The sequence below is a fragment of the Phacochoerus africanus genome, chromosome 4 (assembly GCF_016906955.1).
Source record: "Phacochoerus africanus isolate WHEZ1 chromosome 4, ROS_Pafr_v1, whole genome shotgun sequence".
NCBI classification, from domain to species: Eukaryota; Metazoa; Chordata; class Mammalia; order Artiodactyla; family Suidae; genus Phacochoerus; species Phacochoerus africanus.
Window position 1 is genome coordinate 89,817,009 of NC_062547.1, and position 13,946 is coordinate 89,830,954.

Consider the following 13,946-nt stretch of genomic DNA (forward strand, 5'->3'; position numbering starts at 1 on the left):
TGATCTCCCTCTTGTCGGGCCCCCTTTGCCCCTTCTGTTTCAGAGAGCTGAAGGCAGCTCCCTGGAAAGGCAGCCATCAGGAGGAGGGTGGGGCTTCTCTGGAATGGACTAGACTGGTAGCTCACTCAGGTGCCACAGTGCCCAGCTCTGGGCTCCCAGAGTCCCAGACTAGAGCTGGCTGCCTGGACCCACTTCCCACTTCTCACAGCTCCCAAATGCTGTAGGGTGCTCTGTTATGACTTCTCTTAACATTATTTGACCTAGAGGATATTCTTTTTGAAGTTTTTGCTTTTTAAAAAAAGTAAATATCGCCCAAGGTAGTTTGGGCTGTGGAAGGTCCTCACAGGGTGAGAGGTTCCTGCTTTGCCTTAATTGCTGCTGTGCAGTTTTCTTTCAGTGCAGTTAGTTTATTATGTTGCAAAACTTTAGAATCTGACCTTTTCTTTTGACCCCAGAACTGCTTAGCTTCTGATCTGGCAGCTTCTTTTATCCCACAAAAGCAAGAACTTCTGGGGAAAAGCCCTCTTTTTCTTTTTTTTTTTTTCTTTTTTTGGGGCTGAGTCTGTGTTATGTGGCAGTTCCCAGGCTAGGGGTCAAATTGGTGCAGGCAGCATCACAGTACACAGCAACACGGGATCCAAGCTGAGTCTTTGACCTACACCACAGCTCACAGCAATGCCGGATCCTTAATCCCAGTGAGTGAGGCCAGGGATCGAACACGCAACCTCATGGATACTAGTCAGGTTCATTACCACTGTGTCACAATGGTAACTCCCCTCAAATTTTTTTTTTTAGCTTTTTTATTATGGTTGATTTAAAATGTTGTGTCAATTTCTGCTGTATGGCAAAGTGACCCAGTTTATATACATTATTTTTTTCACATTCTCCACCATCATGTTCCATCACAAGTGATTAGATATAGTTCCCAGTGCTGTACAGCAGGATCTCATTATTTATCCATTCCAAATGCAATAGTTTGCATCTACTAACCCCAAATTCCTAGTGCATCCCACTCCCTGTAACACAAGATTTTCCTACTTCATCTGATGGCAGTGAACTTGGCAGAATCACTAGGGAAAAGGTTACCATGACAGAGTTCTGTAGCCCTTCTCTCTCCTAAGGGTCAAGGTGCCTTAGAGAAGTTTCCTCTGGTATAAGTCTACTACAACTGTTATTATTATTACTGGCCATCAGTCCACTCTCACAGCTCTTTCCTGCATGGTAGCACTGAGAATTTTTGAGAAGGAAGGCATCAAATTTGGCTCTTAAGATAAAAGGGAGCAGGGAGTTCCTGTTGCGGCACAGCAGAAACGAATCTGACTAGAAACCATGAGGTTATGAGTTTGATCCCTGGCCTCACTCAGTGCGTTAAGGATCCGGCATTGCCGTGAGCTGTGTTATAGGTTGCAGACACGGCTCAGATCTGGTGTTGCTGTGGCGGTGGCGGGCAACTGTAGCTCTGATTAGACTCCTAGCCTGGGAACCTCCGTATGCCATAGGTGTGGCCCTAAAAAGGGAAAAAAAAAAAAAGATAAAAAGCAAATGATGAACCAATTTAATTCCAGAGGAAACAGGAGCATCTTCCCTCCTGCAGGTGTTTGCTGACCTCTTTGACCCTGTCATCAAGCTGAGGCACAATGGCTACGACCCTCGGGTGATGAAGCACCCCACCGATCTGGACGCATCCAAGGTAGGGGCAAGCCGCCTCTGTGCCTTCCGGTGCAGCTGCTCCCGAGCTCAAGGGGAGGAACACCTGAGAGAAGGCAGATGCCTTTGAAAGCCCTGTGATGGCCCTGGCACAGCAGGCTCCCTGGAGGGCCACGGAGATGGTCAGGAAGGTCCCGAAGTCTGTTTTTCTTACTTTGTACCACCAGGGGTGTAGCGGTCATTGAGAATTTTAAACCCTTCATAAAACAATTCCTTTTTCACTTCAGACCTAGTGGGGGGTAAAAGAACTGCAGGCAGCGCTGTGTAAAGTAGCTCCTCCCTAGACTTCTAAGACTCCTGCCCCCAGAGTTCCAGAATGTGTCCAGCGTGCACATGTGCTCAGTGTCATAGGGCCCTCAGATCCGAAGGCTGGAGGCCACTGTGGCCGTGGCGCCACGGTGACCCCAGGCTTTGCTCGGCAGATCACCCAGGGGCAGTTCGACGAGCGCTACGTGCTGTCGTCTCGGGTGCGCACAGGCCGCAGCATCCGCGGGCTGAGCCTGCCGCCCGCCTGTACCCGGGCCGAGCGGAGGGAGGTGGAGAACGTGGCCATCACGGCCCTGGAAGGCCTCAAGGGGGACCTGGCCGGCCGTTACTACAAGCTGTCCGAGATGACGGAGCAGGACCAGCAGCGGCTCATCGACGTGAGTCGAACACCCTGGGCTGCCCTGGGCTGGGCTGTGCTGAGAGAGCCCTGATCCGCGCGGTGTGGCCTCTCCCCCAGCCCGGGCCCCTGCGCTGGTTGGGAGCTTGCTGGGGCTTCAGCCTGGTCAGTGTAAAGAAAGAAGAGCAGGCCTTATAGCTTTAGGTCAGAAGTAGAGACGGATAAAGTCTGCAGAGGAAAAAGTATGGTGGGGGGTGGGGGATGGATTTGGAGGATCCCCTGGCTTGTTGATAAATGGAAACAATTGGGTGTGAAAAATCCTGTCTATGCCTGGATGGTGTCCATTACCACACTCAAAGTCCGGGAAGCTAGGAAAATCTGGGAAGGGAATTATCCAGGTAGAAGACCTGCCCTGGCCCCTCCAGGAGGGGCCAGCCTCCGGAATTCCTGCTGCCTCCTTAGGTTCTCCATGGCCTCACTCTAACACAAGGATAGACAAACCCCAAGTCCCTTTTTCAGTTTCCCTGTAGCACAGTTACAACAGAATGGCGTTTTTCAAAAGTAGCTTTAAACCCCAAGGAACAGCAGAAACACATCTCGGTCATTTCAGAAGATGCAGTGCCACAAAATATGCCCCGTTGCCAAATCAGATGGGCCATCCACATGATCTAGAGGCCTCAGTCTCCTGGTTCAGAACTAAGCCCTCCTCTTCCTCAAGGAGACACTTCTGGTTCTGGCTTAGGGGATACCCCGTTTCCTGGGAAATGACAGCCATCAGCCTGTCCTGGCTCAGGTCTCTGACCTCCTCCACTTAGAGATTGTTGAAGGACTCCCCTTCCTGTGTCCTCTTGATTTCTGACATCTGTGTAATATATTTGAATATATGGTATCCATATGCATATTCTCATTGTGTACACATGCTAAGAAAAAGGTCAGGCTCTGGGCATTGATTTTGATCTGTACATTTGATTTTGACTTTTGTACTCTATACTACAATATAGAATAGTATATTGTAATTAGAGGTGTATTTGGGACTTAGACAATCTAGGTTTGTAAGAGGCTCTGCCATTTCCTAGCTGTGTGATGGGCTGTTTGCTGTCTGTGTTCTCAGTTTTCTTTTCCTATCAAATAGAATGATCACATTTACCTCGGAGTGGTGTTGTGAGGATTAAAGGAAATAAATTAAAAGTTTAAAAATCCATAGCTAGAGCCTGGCACATAGTGAACATTACATTAATGGGAACAATTTTATTCACAGCTCATTTTATTTTATTTTTTATCCTTTTTAGGGCCACACCCACGGCATATGGAGGTTTCCAGGCTAGGGGTCCCATCGGAGCTGTAGCCGCCGGCCTGTGCCACAGCCACAGCAACACAGTATCCAAGCTGCGTCTGCGACCTACACCACAGCTCATGGCAACCCACTGAGTGAGACTAGGGGTCAAACCTGCGTCCTCATGGATGCTAGTTGCGTTCATTAACTGCTGAGCCACAATGGGAACTCCAACTCAGTTTATATCTCTAATACTTTTTAATGAAAGGAATAATAATAATAATAATAATAATAATAATAATAATAATAATAAATAAACCAACAGCACTTGGAAATGTGGAGACTGCATCTCTGTAAAATACTTTTCAGGATAGTACCCCCCACTCACTGCCCACCCTGCCATTGCGTGGGGTTGGCACTGGTGGGGTTGACAGTCTCCAAGGTGATGAAGGATTTCCATCTGGGCTCAGCCAGTGGTTTGCAACGTTAGCTGTCCACGAGAATCACCCAAAAAGACTGATGTCCAGGCTGCACCCCATAACGAGTCAGAATCTCTGAGAGATGGGAACTGGGCACTAGAATTTTTTTTTAAAGCTCTCAGGTTATTATAGCAGGGAGCCAAGGCTGAGAACCACTGCCTGAGGGACTTTAGCCACTATTAGTGAGTTGAAACTTGGCCACCTGGCACTTGCCATTGTCTCTGATCTCATCAGTTTCTCCTTGCTGCTTTGTCCTTTTTGGCCTGCAGGACCACTTTCTGTTTGATAAGCCAGTATCCCCTTTACTAACTTGTGCTGGGATGGCCCGTGACTGGCCAGATGCCAGGGGAATCTGGTATGGACACAGCGTTTTCACATTTGCAGTGTGTGCAGATGTTCTCCTTCAGATCATTGCTTGTCCTAACCTGAAGTTGCTGTGTTCTGCACTTGACAGCATGCCCAGCTTGAGCTAAATGGAGAAGAGAGAGTACTTAGAAATTGGGGTGTGTGTGTGTGTGTGTGTGTGTGTGTGTGTGTGTGTGATATAAATAGAGTGATGTTTCCAAGATGTGCAGGAATGTTTGCTGTTTTGCATGAATTATGCATGAGAAAAAAGACTATTTTTAAGAAAAAGTTAGCTTCATACTATTCGAACTCATAGAGGATCTGTTTCATGACATTAAAACAAAAGAGCAGAACATGAAAAATAAATACTGAGAATTTAAGCAAAACCCTATGAGGAAGAGTGAGTGTACACGTATTTTGTTTTGACCCTGAGTCCTCAAGCCACTTTGATCCCTGTACCTTGATAGGTTATTGTGACACTACCCAGAAGAGCCCAGATCAAAATGTTTGGGAGCAGCTGCTCAATGAGGGCAGATAGGCAGGATCTATACAGCAAACGTGAAATCTTCTGCAGCCCAAAGATGTTGGGATGCAGGTAAAATCATATTTTTAAGGGCTGCAAGATTTTGTTCCAATCTATTAGGAGACAAAACACTCTTGTTAACTTCAAAGCCAAATGTTATCATGGTTGAATTATCATCCTAGTCTGAGGAACAAGGGAGATTATGTTCTCTTTGGGCAAAACCATGACATCCTTGAGGGTTGGAGTTGGTCTTACTCTTCATTCTGTCAAGATAACATTATTTTGCAATACTTGTTCCAGCGCAATTAAGAGATTAGGGCCATGTAAGGAAATGAGGAGGCAATGAAGCTACAGAGGTAATGGGAATTTTCATGTGTTGAAACCACCGTAATTAACACTCGGCACCATATTTCTCTCTTCATTAGGCACAATTATGACAAGACATTTCTCATCTGGATTAATGAGGAAGACCACACCAGGGTAATCTCTATGGAGAAAGGAGGCAACATGAAAAGAGTATTTGAGCGATTCTGTCGAGGACTCAAGGAGGTAAGATGTCATCAGAGATTTCTGAATATTCGCTAAAATAAAATATCCTTTATTCTTTATTCTTGCAGGAAGACACTACGGTGACTTCCAAGATGGGCTAATTTTTTCTGGGGATCGTGGTACCCTTTTGGGATGGGAATTCCAGGGTAGTGCTTCAAAAAATAGATGACTTTCTTTTGTTATTAGCAAGCTCCTATGCTTTCCTCCCCAGTGCAAAATGGTAGAGACGTCTGTGGGTCATTAGTTATTTTCTGATTTCTTTAACAGAGCTCTTGGCAGTTCTAAGCAGAGACAATATAGGATACTCCTGTGTTCATAAGAACCTGCCCACAGCCATACTTGCTGAGAATTCCTATATTCTCCTACTATGCTCAGGTGGAAAACAATAACAGCTGGCATTTATTGAGTTTATTGTGGGCTAGATACTGTGATCAGTGTTTTACATTGTTCTTCTAATTTAATTGGACCATTTTAATATTCTGATAGGAGAGGTTTAATTTTCTGTTAAACAAGTATTATAGGGTGAAAGGATGGAATTTTGCCATTTGCAGCAACATGGAGGACTTGGAGCGCATTATGCTAAGTGAAATGTCAGAGAAAGACAAATTCTGTGTGATGTTCACTTAGCTGGGGAATCCAAAAATTGCAACAAACTAGTGAGTAAAACAACAAAGAAGCAGAGTCACAGACAAAAAGAACAAACTAGGGGTTACCAGGGGAGGGGAAGGGGCAGCAAAGGGGTTGGGGAGGTGAAAGGGTTATCATGGGATTGTATGAAATCGTGCGTGTGAAGCTTTTGACAATTGTTACGTGCTCTAGATTTTGAAGAATCTTTCTTTCAATAAAAAAGAAATTTAAAAACGTTCATTAAAAAAGAACTGAAAGACAGCTTTCCTTTTTCCTTTCTACCGAAAGAGAAGTCCTGTAAATTCACCTAAATTTCATTCATGGCAAACATATAGCACACAGGTCTCTCCCTGGTGTTTGGGATGTGCTGAGTGACTGGGTAGCTGAGAACTTTGCCGTTTGTTCCCTGTTGTAGGTAGAACGTCTAATCCAAGAACGAGGCTGGGAGTTCATGTGGAATGAACGCCTCGGGTACATTCTGACCTGTCCCTCGAACCTCGGCACGGGATTACGGGCTGGGGTCCATGTCAGGATCCCAAAACTCAGCAAGGTAATGTCATGGGGCCGGTGGCCCTGTTGGGTTCCACCAGGATCGGTTCAGATGGGACTGGTCTGCGGTGGGAGAAATGTCACAGCCCATTCCTTGACCCTTACTCTCTGCACGGATAATAGAAAGTGACAAGAAAGGGTTGTTTGCTTCAAAAACACTTGTACCTTAGGGTAAGAGGTGAATGGGGCTGTAAGAAAGGGATGTGGCTTCAAGAACAGGAAGTTCAAGTTTTTCACCTTCCAGGTTGGGATAGCTAGGCAGGCTGCCCTGCCCTGCCCTGCTCCCTGGCTTGCCTTCCATCTCCACTCTCTCTCCTAGGACAGAGGTTCTCAGACTTGAGCCTGCAGCAAAGTCACCTGGAGGCTTGTGCAAACACCAATTGCTGGCCCCACCTGCAGAATTTGCATTTCTAACAAGTTTCCAGGTGCTACTGCTGCTGCTGTCCAGGGAGCTACACTTGGAGGACTATAGTCTCAGGGCACTGTCCCCTTTGTATGGTCACAGTCAGGTCTCATGTTCTAGCTTGTGGGAAGGAAAGAGAGCATGCAGGTGTGTCCATAGAAAGATTTGAGTTCTATGGGGGTTTTCTGGTGGCTCAGCAGGTTAAGCCACTGCTGTGGCATAGGTTTGATCCCTGACTCAGGAACCTCCCTCCATATGTCATGGGCACGGCCAAAAAAAAAGAAAAAAGATTTAAGGTCTAGGCCTGGCAGTGGCACACGCCACTTCTGCTTGTTCCATCGAAAGAACCTACCAGTTGTTAACTTCCTCAGTTCATCTGTGGAATAGGAGAGGGATTCCAGTGGGCAGCTAATAGTTTCTGTCACAGCACACCAAATGAATCAAATACCTTAAAACAATTTTAGAAAATGTGCTTATCGTATAATAATATCTGTTATTCAAAACTCCAATACTAAGGAAATTCTTTGAAGTTATTTAATGTCACAATTTTAATCAGATCAGTAACAACTTTTATATAGATGAATCAAAACTCACCAAAGCTGGCATCCACATGCCAAAAAAGGGGTGTAGAAGTTAGTGACAGGGGTTCTCTTGTGGATCAGAGGGTTAAGAACCTGACTAGTATCCTTAAGAATGTAGGTTCGATCCCTGGCCTCGCTCAGTGGGTTAAGGATCTGGTGTTGCAGCAAGCTGCGGCATAGGTTGTAGATGCAGCTCGGATTTGGCATTGCTGTGGCCATGGTATAGGCTGGCAACTGCAACTCTGATTTGACCTCTAGCCTGGGAACTTCCATATGCCATGAATGTGGCCCTAAAAAGACCAAAAAAAAAAAAAAAAGAAGAAGAAGAAGGGGTTAATAATAGCTCTTTTCCCTTCTGTGTTCAGTCTACTTTTAGGCAAGTTAATTCCTCTGAGCCTTAGTTTCCTCATCTGTGAAGAAGGTGTAAAAGCCATACCTTCTTCATGGGGTTGTTCTAAGGCTTAAGTGTTCCAGCATAGGGCCCTGGTACATAGCAAATACATGCTTAATAAATATCAACTGTTGGGAGTTCCCATCGTGGTGCAGGGAAAACAAATCTGACCAGGAACCTTGAGGTTGTGGATTTGATCCCTGGCCTCGCTCAGTCGGTTAAGGATCTGGCATTGTCGTGAGCTGTGGTGTAGGTCTCAGGTGCAGCTCAGATCCCATGTTGCTGTGGCTGAGGCAAAGGCTGGCAGCTGTAACTCCCATTCGACCTCTAGCCTGGGAACCTCCGTATACCGTGGGTACAGCCCTGAAAAGCAAGAAAATAAATAAATATCAACTGTTGTTACTTATCCTTATATGTCTGAGTGTGCCAATAATGCATCAGTATTACATCTTATGACACTAAATCCTATCCTTTGTCCCAGGATCCGCGATTTTCTAAGATCCTGGAGAACCTAAGACTCCAGAAGCGTGGTACAGGTGGTGTGGACACTGCAGCAGTGGCAGACGTGTATGATATTTCCAACATAGACCGAATTGGTCGATCAGAGGTAATGGCTCTCTCACTCTCTGAACATGAACCAACGAAAGCAGCCTAAGACAAAAAGAAGTAACCTCAACAGCCTTTCCTTGCACACAAAATTCAAGACCTCCTCTTTGCCCATTAAGTCCTGAGTCATGTTAGCATTTCTTCATTCTGCAGTACTAGTCTTCCGCAGGAAATCACCACCTAAAGGTGAGCATGGTATAAGCTGAGGATGTACAGGCAAGTGAAGAAATTCACCGTGGGACTGTTGTCCCTTGCCTGCCCCTGAGAGCTCTTCCAGGATCCGTCAGCAGCAGGAGCTCTGTCATGCTGAAGGACGGCAGTCTTTTATCACCGTGAAGTCAGAGAGCATGTGTGCTATCTTTCCCTTTCCAAGGCGGGTAAAATAATGGAGTTTCTCTTGATTCAGAATTTCCTTTGGTGAAGGTCACATACTATCATCTTCACTTGGGTGTTTTTATTTTATTATTTTTTTTTAAGATGATTTTTATTTTTTCCATTATAGGCTTGTTTTCTTTTAATTTTTAAAGTGATTTTAATTTTTTCCATTATGGTTGATTTACAGTGTTCTGTCAATTCCTACTGCACAGCAAAGTGACCCAGTCATACACATATGTATATATTCTTTTTCTCACGTTATCTTCCATCATGCTCCATCATAAGTGACTGGGTATAGTTCCCTGTGCTATACAGCAGGATCTCATTGCTTATCCACTCCAAAGGAACAGTTTGCATCTGTAACCCCAGATTCCCAGTCCACCCCACTCCTTCCACACCCCCTTGGCAACCACAAATCTGTTCTCCAAGTCCATGAGTTTCTTTTCTGTGGAAAGGTTTACTTGTGCCATATATTAGATTCCAGATATATGTGATATCCTATGGTATTTGTCTTTCTCTTTCTGACTTACTTCACTCAGTATGAGAGTATTTAGTTCCATCCATGTTGCTGCAAAAGGCATTATACGCGGGCATTTTTAGATACTTGATATTTGTAAAATGTTATGTGTAGAGCTACAGATGGCAATTCAGGTGTGCACTAGGTGTGCGTGTATAAGATTGTGATCATCGGAGTTTCCGTCATGGCGCAGTGGTTAACGAATCCGACTAGGAACCATGAGGTTGCGGGTTTGGTCCCTGCCCTTGCTCAGTGGGTTAACGATCTGGCGTTGCCATGAGCTGTGGTGTAGGTTGCAGACGTGGCTCGGATCCAGCGTTGCTGTGGCTCTGGCCTAGGCTGGTGGCTACAGCTCCGATTCAACCCCCAGCCTGGGAACCTCCATATGCTGCGGGAGTGGCCCAAGAAATAGCAAAAAAAAAAAAAAAAAAAAGACAAAAAAAAAAAGCTAAAAAAGATTGTGATCATCACAGTAAGTCATGCCAACTTATCTGGATGAGGTCCCATTGAATGTATTGGGCTCATCATTAGTTTAAAGGCCTCATAACATACAACTCTTAATAACTTAGTGGGTGGTTATTAAATCTGAATTATTGGTGCCTGTTCTTCTTCCTTGCCATCTTTTGCATATTTAATTGCAGGTTGGTACCCCTCCCGGTGAACTGAGGAAAGGAAAGGCAAAAACACTCAAAACAGTTAAATCAGCCTAAGTCCTACTAGCTCTGATAAAGTACTTGAGGAAGAAGCAGCTCTATCTACCATACCTCCTGGCATTTGTTGGGAAAATGTATGGTGAAGTGAATAAAGAAAATATGGGGCATAGTCCTGTCAGCTTCTAGATTTTTATTGCTGGAAAGCAAGGTAGTTACCACTTTTAGAAAACTATAACAGGTGATCGTTATAAAAGGTAGAAACGTTTTTAAAAGTACTAAAAATAAAACCAATTTTTTAGCCTAACAACCCTGAGATAACCATCGTCAACATTATTCTAAACTGCCTTCCATTCATAGAATTACTCAAAAAATGTTTTTCACAAAATTTAGTGTTATAGCATATACTTGACATAATACAGATTTTCCCAATATATTATAACATGGGCATTTTCCTACAATATTAAATATTCTTTGGAACACAGTATTTAATGACAGCATAGTAAAAGTAGTCCATTGTCTATTTAATATCTCCCTGGTTATTTGATATTTTGTTTGTTCCTCTCTATGCATAACTCTAATTACAACTCTGATTATTTAGTTAGGATATATTTCTAGGAAAGGGATTCCTGAGTTAAAGATGAGGGGTCCCTTACTTATGACCATGTTTCCTACCAGAAGGTTTATCCCAAGAGAGATCCACTGGCAGTGAATGAGAGACCCATCTCACTACACGCTCATTCATACTGGAAGAGGGCAGTCGGATGAGTAGAAAATACTTGTTTCTTTTCTCAATGATGACTGTCTTTCTGACTCAACCCTCTCGTAGGGCCTCAGTTTCCTTATGCAAGAAAAGAACCGGGGAGGGTACTAGACTCCATCATGCCTGAAGTATGTTTAGCTCTGACACTTAACGATCTCTTCCATTATTGCTGTCCATTCTGGAGTTATACCATGTATTTTTGGGCCATCTGGAATGAATTAGTAATGACTTACTATCTTAGTTTGGGTCCCTTTAGGAGCAGTGCGAGAAATTTGGGAGGCAATTCCCAGGGAAAAATTCATAGGTAGATGGGTACTCTAGTTTAAGAAACACCAATTATTTGTAAGTAAAATAATTTTTAAGGGGAACTTTTTAAAGTATATCTTAATATAATTCACCCATGTTCCTTTAAGTAGCCAACTTGCCTCGTACAGTGCAAAACAGGGTTTAATTGCCAAACATTTGTGTTTAAAGAATTTTCAGAAAGCCATTCACTGTGTGAATGATAATATCTAAATTATAGCACATTTAATACTCAGGTAGCTTAGTGGCGGGTCAGAATTCAGTTCTGGATCAAAGAACATCACAAGGGTGTCACTGTGAAGTTTTGGTTTTAAACATACCGTTATTTTATAGCAGAGACTGTTGTGGAAAAAATGTCTGAGATACACACTAACGGGTTTTGTATTTTAAAAAAATTTCCCACACACAGAGTGGTAACCCATCTTAAGAAAGATTGAGAGGAGTTCCCGTCATGGCGCAGTGGTTAACGAATCCGACTAGGAACCATGAGGTTGTGGGTTCGGTCCCTGCCCTTGCTCAGTGGGTTAACGATCTGGCATTGCCGTGAGCTGTGGTGTAGGTTGCAGATGCGGCTCGGATCCCGCGTTGCTGTGGCTCTGGCGTAGGCCGGTGGCTACAGCTCCGATTCAACCCCTAGCCTGGGAACCTCCATATGCCACGGGAGCAGCCCAAGAAATAGCAACAACAACAACAACAACAAAAAAAAAAAAAAAAAGAAAGATTGAGAGAAACCCTGTATCAGATATCATCATATTTCTGATGATAACCATCTCTCCCCACAAAACTTCAGGGAAATAATGAGAAGAAATCATTATCAAGTCCGTCTAACATGGCGAGTTCTCATTTGTCCCAGTATTGTTCCTATTGATGAAAGCCTTGTATGTGTCTTCGGTGCAAATTAATCTTTCATCTTTTTCACTGTCAAAGGTTGAGCTTGTTCAGATAGTCATCGATGGAGTCAATTACCTGGTGGATTGTGAAAAGAAGCTGGAGAGAGGTCAAGATATTAAGGTGCCGCCACCTCTGCCCCAGTTTAGCAGGAAGTAAACTTTCCCTCCCCCAGTTTGAAATAATCTGTCTGCTGGATGACAGACATAAAGCAATTTCTACTCTGAGAGTTTTTATAGACTTGGAAAAATGTAAAATTGTAGGTCCTGTCTATCTTTACAATAAAACTCTCCTTAATATCTTTGGTTTGTTTCTTTGATTTTTTTTTTTTTTTAATGCTACAAAGAAGGGCAAACATTCAATTACAAGTAGCAGGTGGTAAAAATATTTTAAGATGGCAATAAAGCTAATATTTGTAAGACTCCTTATGCACCAATTTAGAAACCCTCCAACTATCTAGATGCTATTGTAATCAACTCTTTAACAAATCCCTACAGATACCATTGAAAAGAAAAATGAGAAACTAATGTAATCAGTAGAGCAAGAGGAAACTCATCTCTTGAATGTGTGGAAATAAAGATTATGCAGAAGAGGACAAATGAAGGCTCTTCAGGGCTTGCCATAGCAGGAGAGTCAGCCACCACCACCACTTCCAGGAATCTGGCAGAAATTTGAAGGCAAGCATAGGAAAGCTTTCTGGCAAAAGAAGGAGTATGCTCAGGTGTGCTCTGAGTGGGCTGTAGGCGGAAATTGGAGGCAGGCCAACTAGCAGCAGGGTATCCTGTGTAAGTGGTTTGGGAAGCATATTTGGCTTTCTTAGGTTGGTCGTGAATTGGAAGCTAGGGCGCAAAAGAGGGAAACTGGAAGTCACTGAGCAAGCCCAGTCTCTGGGCCAACTGCTTCAGAAGTGGTTTGGCTTCTTGAACTGGTTGCTGCAGAGGTTAGCGTCAAGAGTTTCATTGTCATTTATGGTCTGGCTGTTGTCCTTTTGTATATTCAGTCTCTCAAAAGCAATCCAAAATTTGATGTCTCAAATACCGAAAATGTATTTAGTATAATTTTGAAAGCCGAATTCTTTCCTCAGCACGCAGATGCTTACCTCGAATCTTGTTATTCTCTTCCTTCCATCCTGTGATGTCTATAATCTGAAGGGACATGATAGAAGAGGTGGGAGCAGCTAATTCTCTAACTCTAAAACTGCCCCACACAATGAGAAAAATACTGTTATCTTGAATAACAGGAATGTGAGCAAGTTCTGCATTTTGTGAATAAATGAGCACTGTAGATGCTACAATGAAGATAGATCACTGCTATAATAGAAACCTAGTCTTCCCTTCTGCTATATTGAGAAAAATAATGTATAAAAAGAATACATTTGTGCTGGTGCTAATAGGCACTACACCAATTTTTGAGTGACAAACTGATACGTGGTTGAAATTTAGAAGAGGAAACTACACCCACAGTATTCAGGACATTGTGCTAAACACCCTGAATGGGATGGGGTGGAGGGCTGTTCTGCCAACAAATGCCTGTTGACAAAAGAGGGATCAGAACCTTGGGCAGTAACTGGCTTTCTGGGGACAAGGGATGGAGGGTTGAGAGGACGTTGTGGTCAAGCATGTTGACTCTACAGCCCTTTGTTCGAGTACAAGTCCCAGCTCTCCCACCATATGATGTTAAGTGCTTGACTCTGAGTGCCTCAGCTTCCTCTGTATAAATGAGAATAATGATAATTCCTTCTTCATAGGGTTGTTGAGAGGCTAAAATTAATGTTTGTAAAGTTCACTTAGAAGTGCTCAACACATTGTAAGTA

General features: G+C 43.7%; 1 protein-coding gene across 1 annotated transcript in view; it reads left to right on the top strand.

Moving 5' to 3' along the window:
• The window catches only part of CKMT2 (creatine kinase, mitochondrial 2), a 34,005-nt gene extending 21,571 nt beyond the window's left edge, over positions 1–12,434 (top strand). The window contains exons 4-10 of the mRNA XM_047778210.1: positions 1,595–1,690; positions 2,130–2,351; positions 4,333–4,418; positions 5,357–5,480; positions 6,523–6,657; positions 8,513–8,638; positions 12,173–12,434. Of these exons, the coding sequence (XP_047634166.1) occupies positions 1,595–1,690; positions 2,130–2,351; positions 4,333–4,418; positions 5,357–5,480; positions 6,523–6,657; positions 8,513–8,638; positions 12,173–12,292 (909 nt within the window). The 3' untranslated portion in view covers positions 12,293–12,434. The remainder of the gene's footprint in view (positions 1–1,594; positions 1,691–2,129; positions 2,352–4,332; positions 4,419–5,356; positions 5,481–6,522; positions 6,658–8,512; positions 8,639–12,172) is intronic.
• Positions 12,435–13,946: the final 1,512 nt, after the last annotated feature.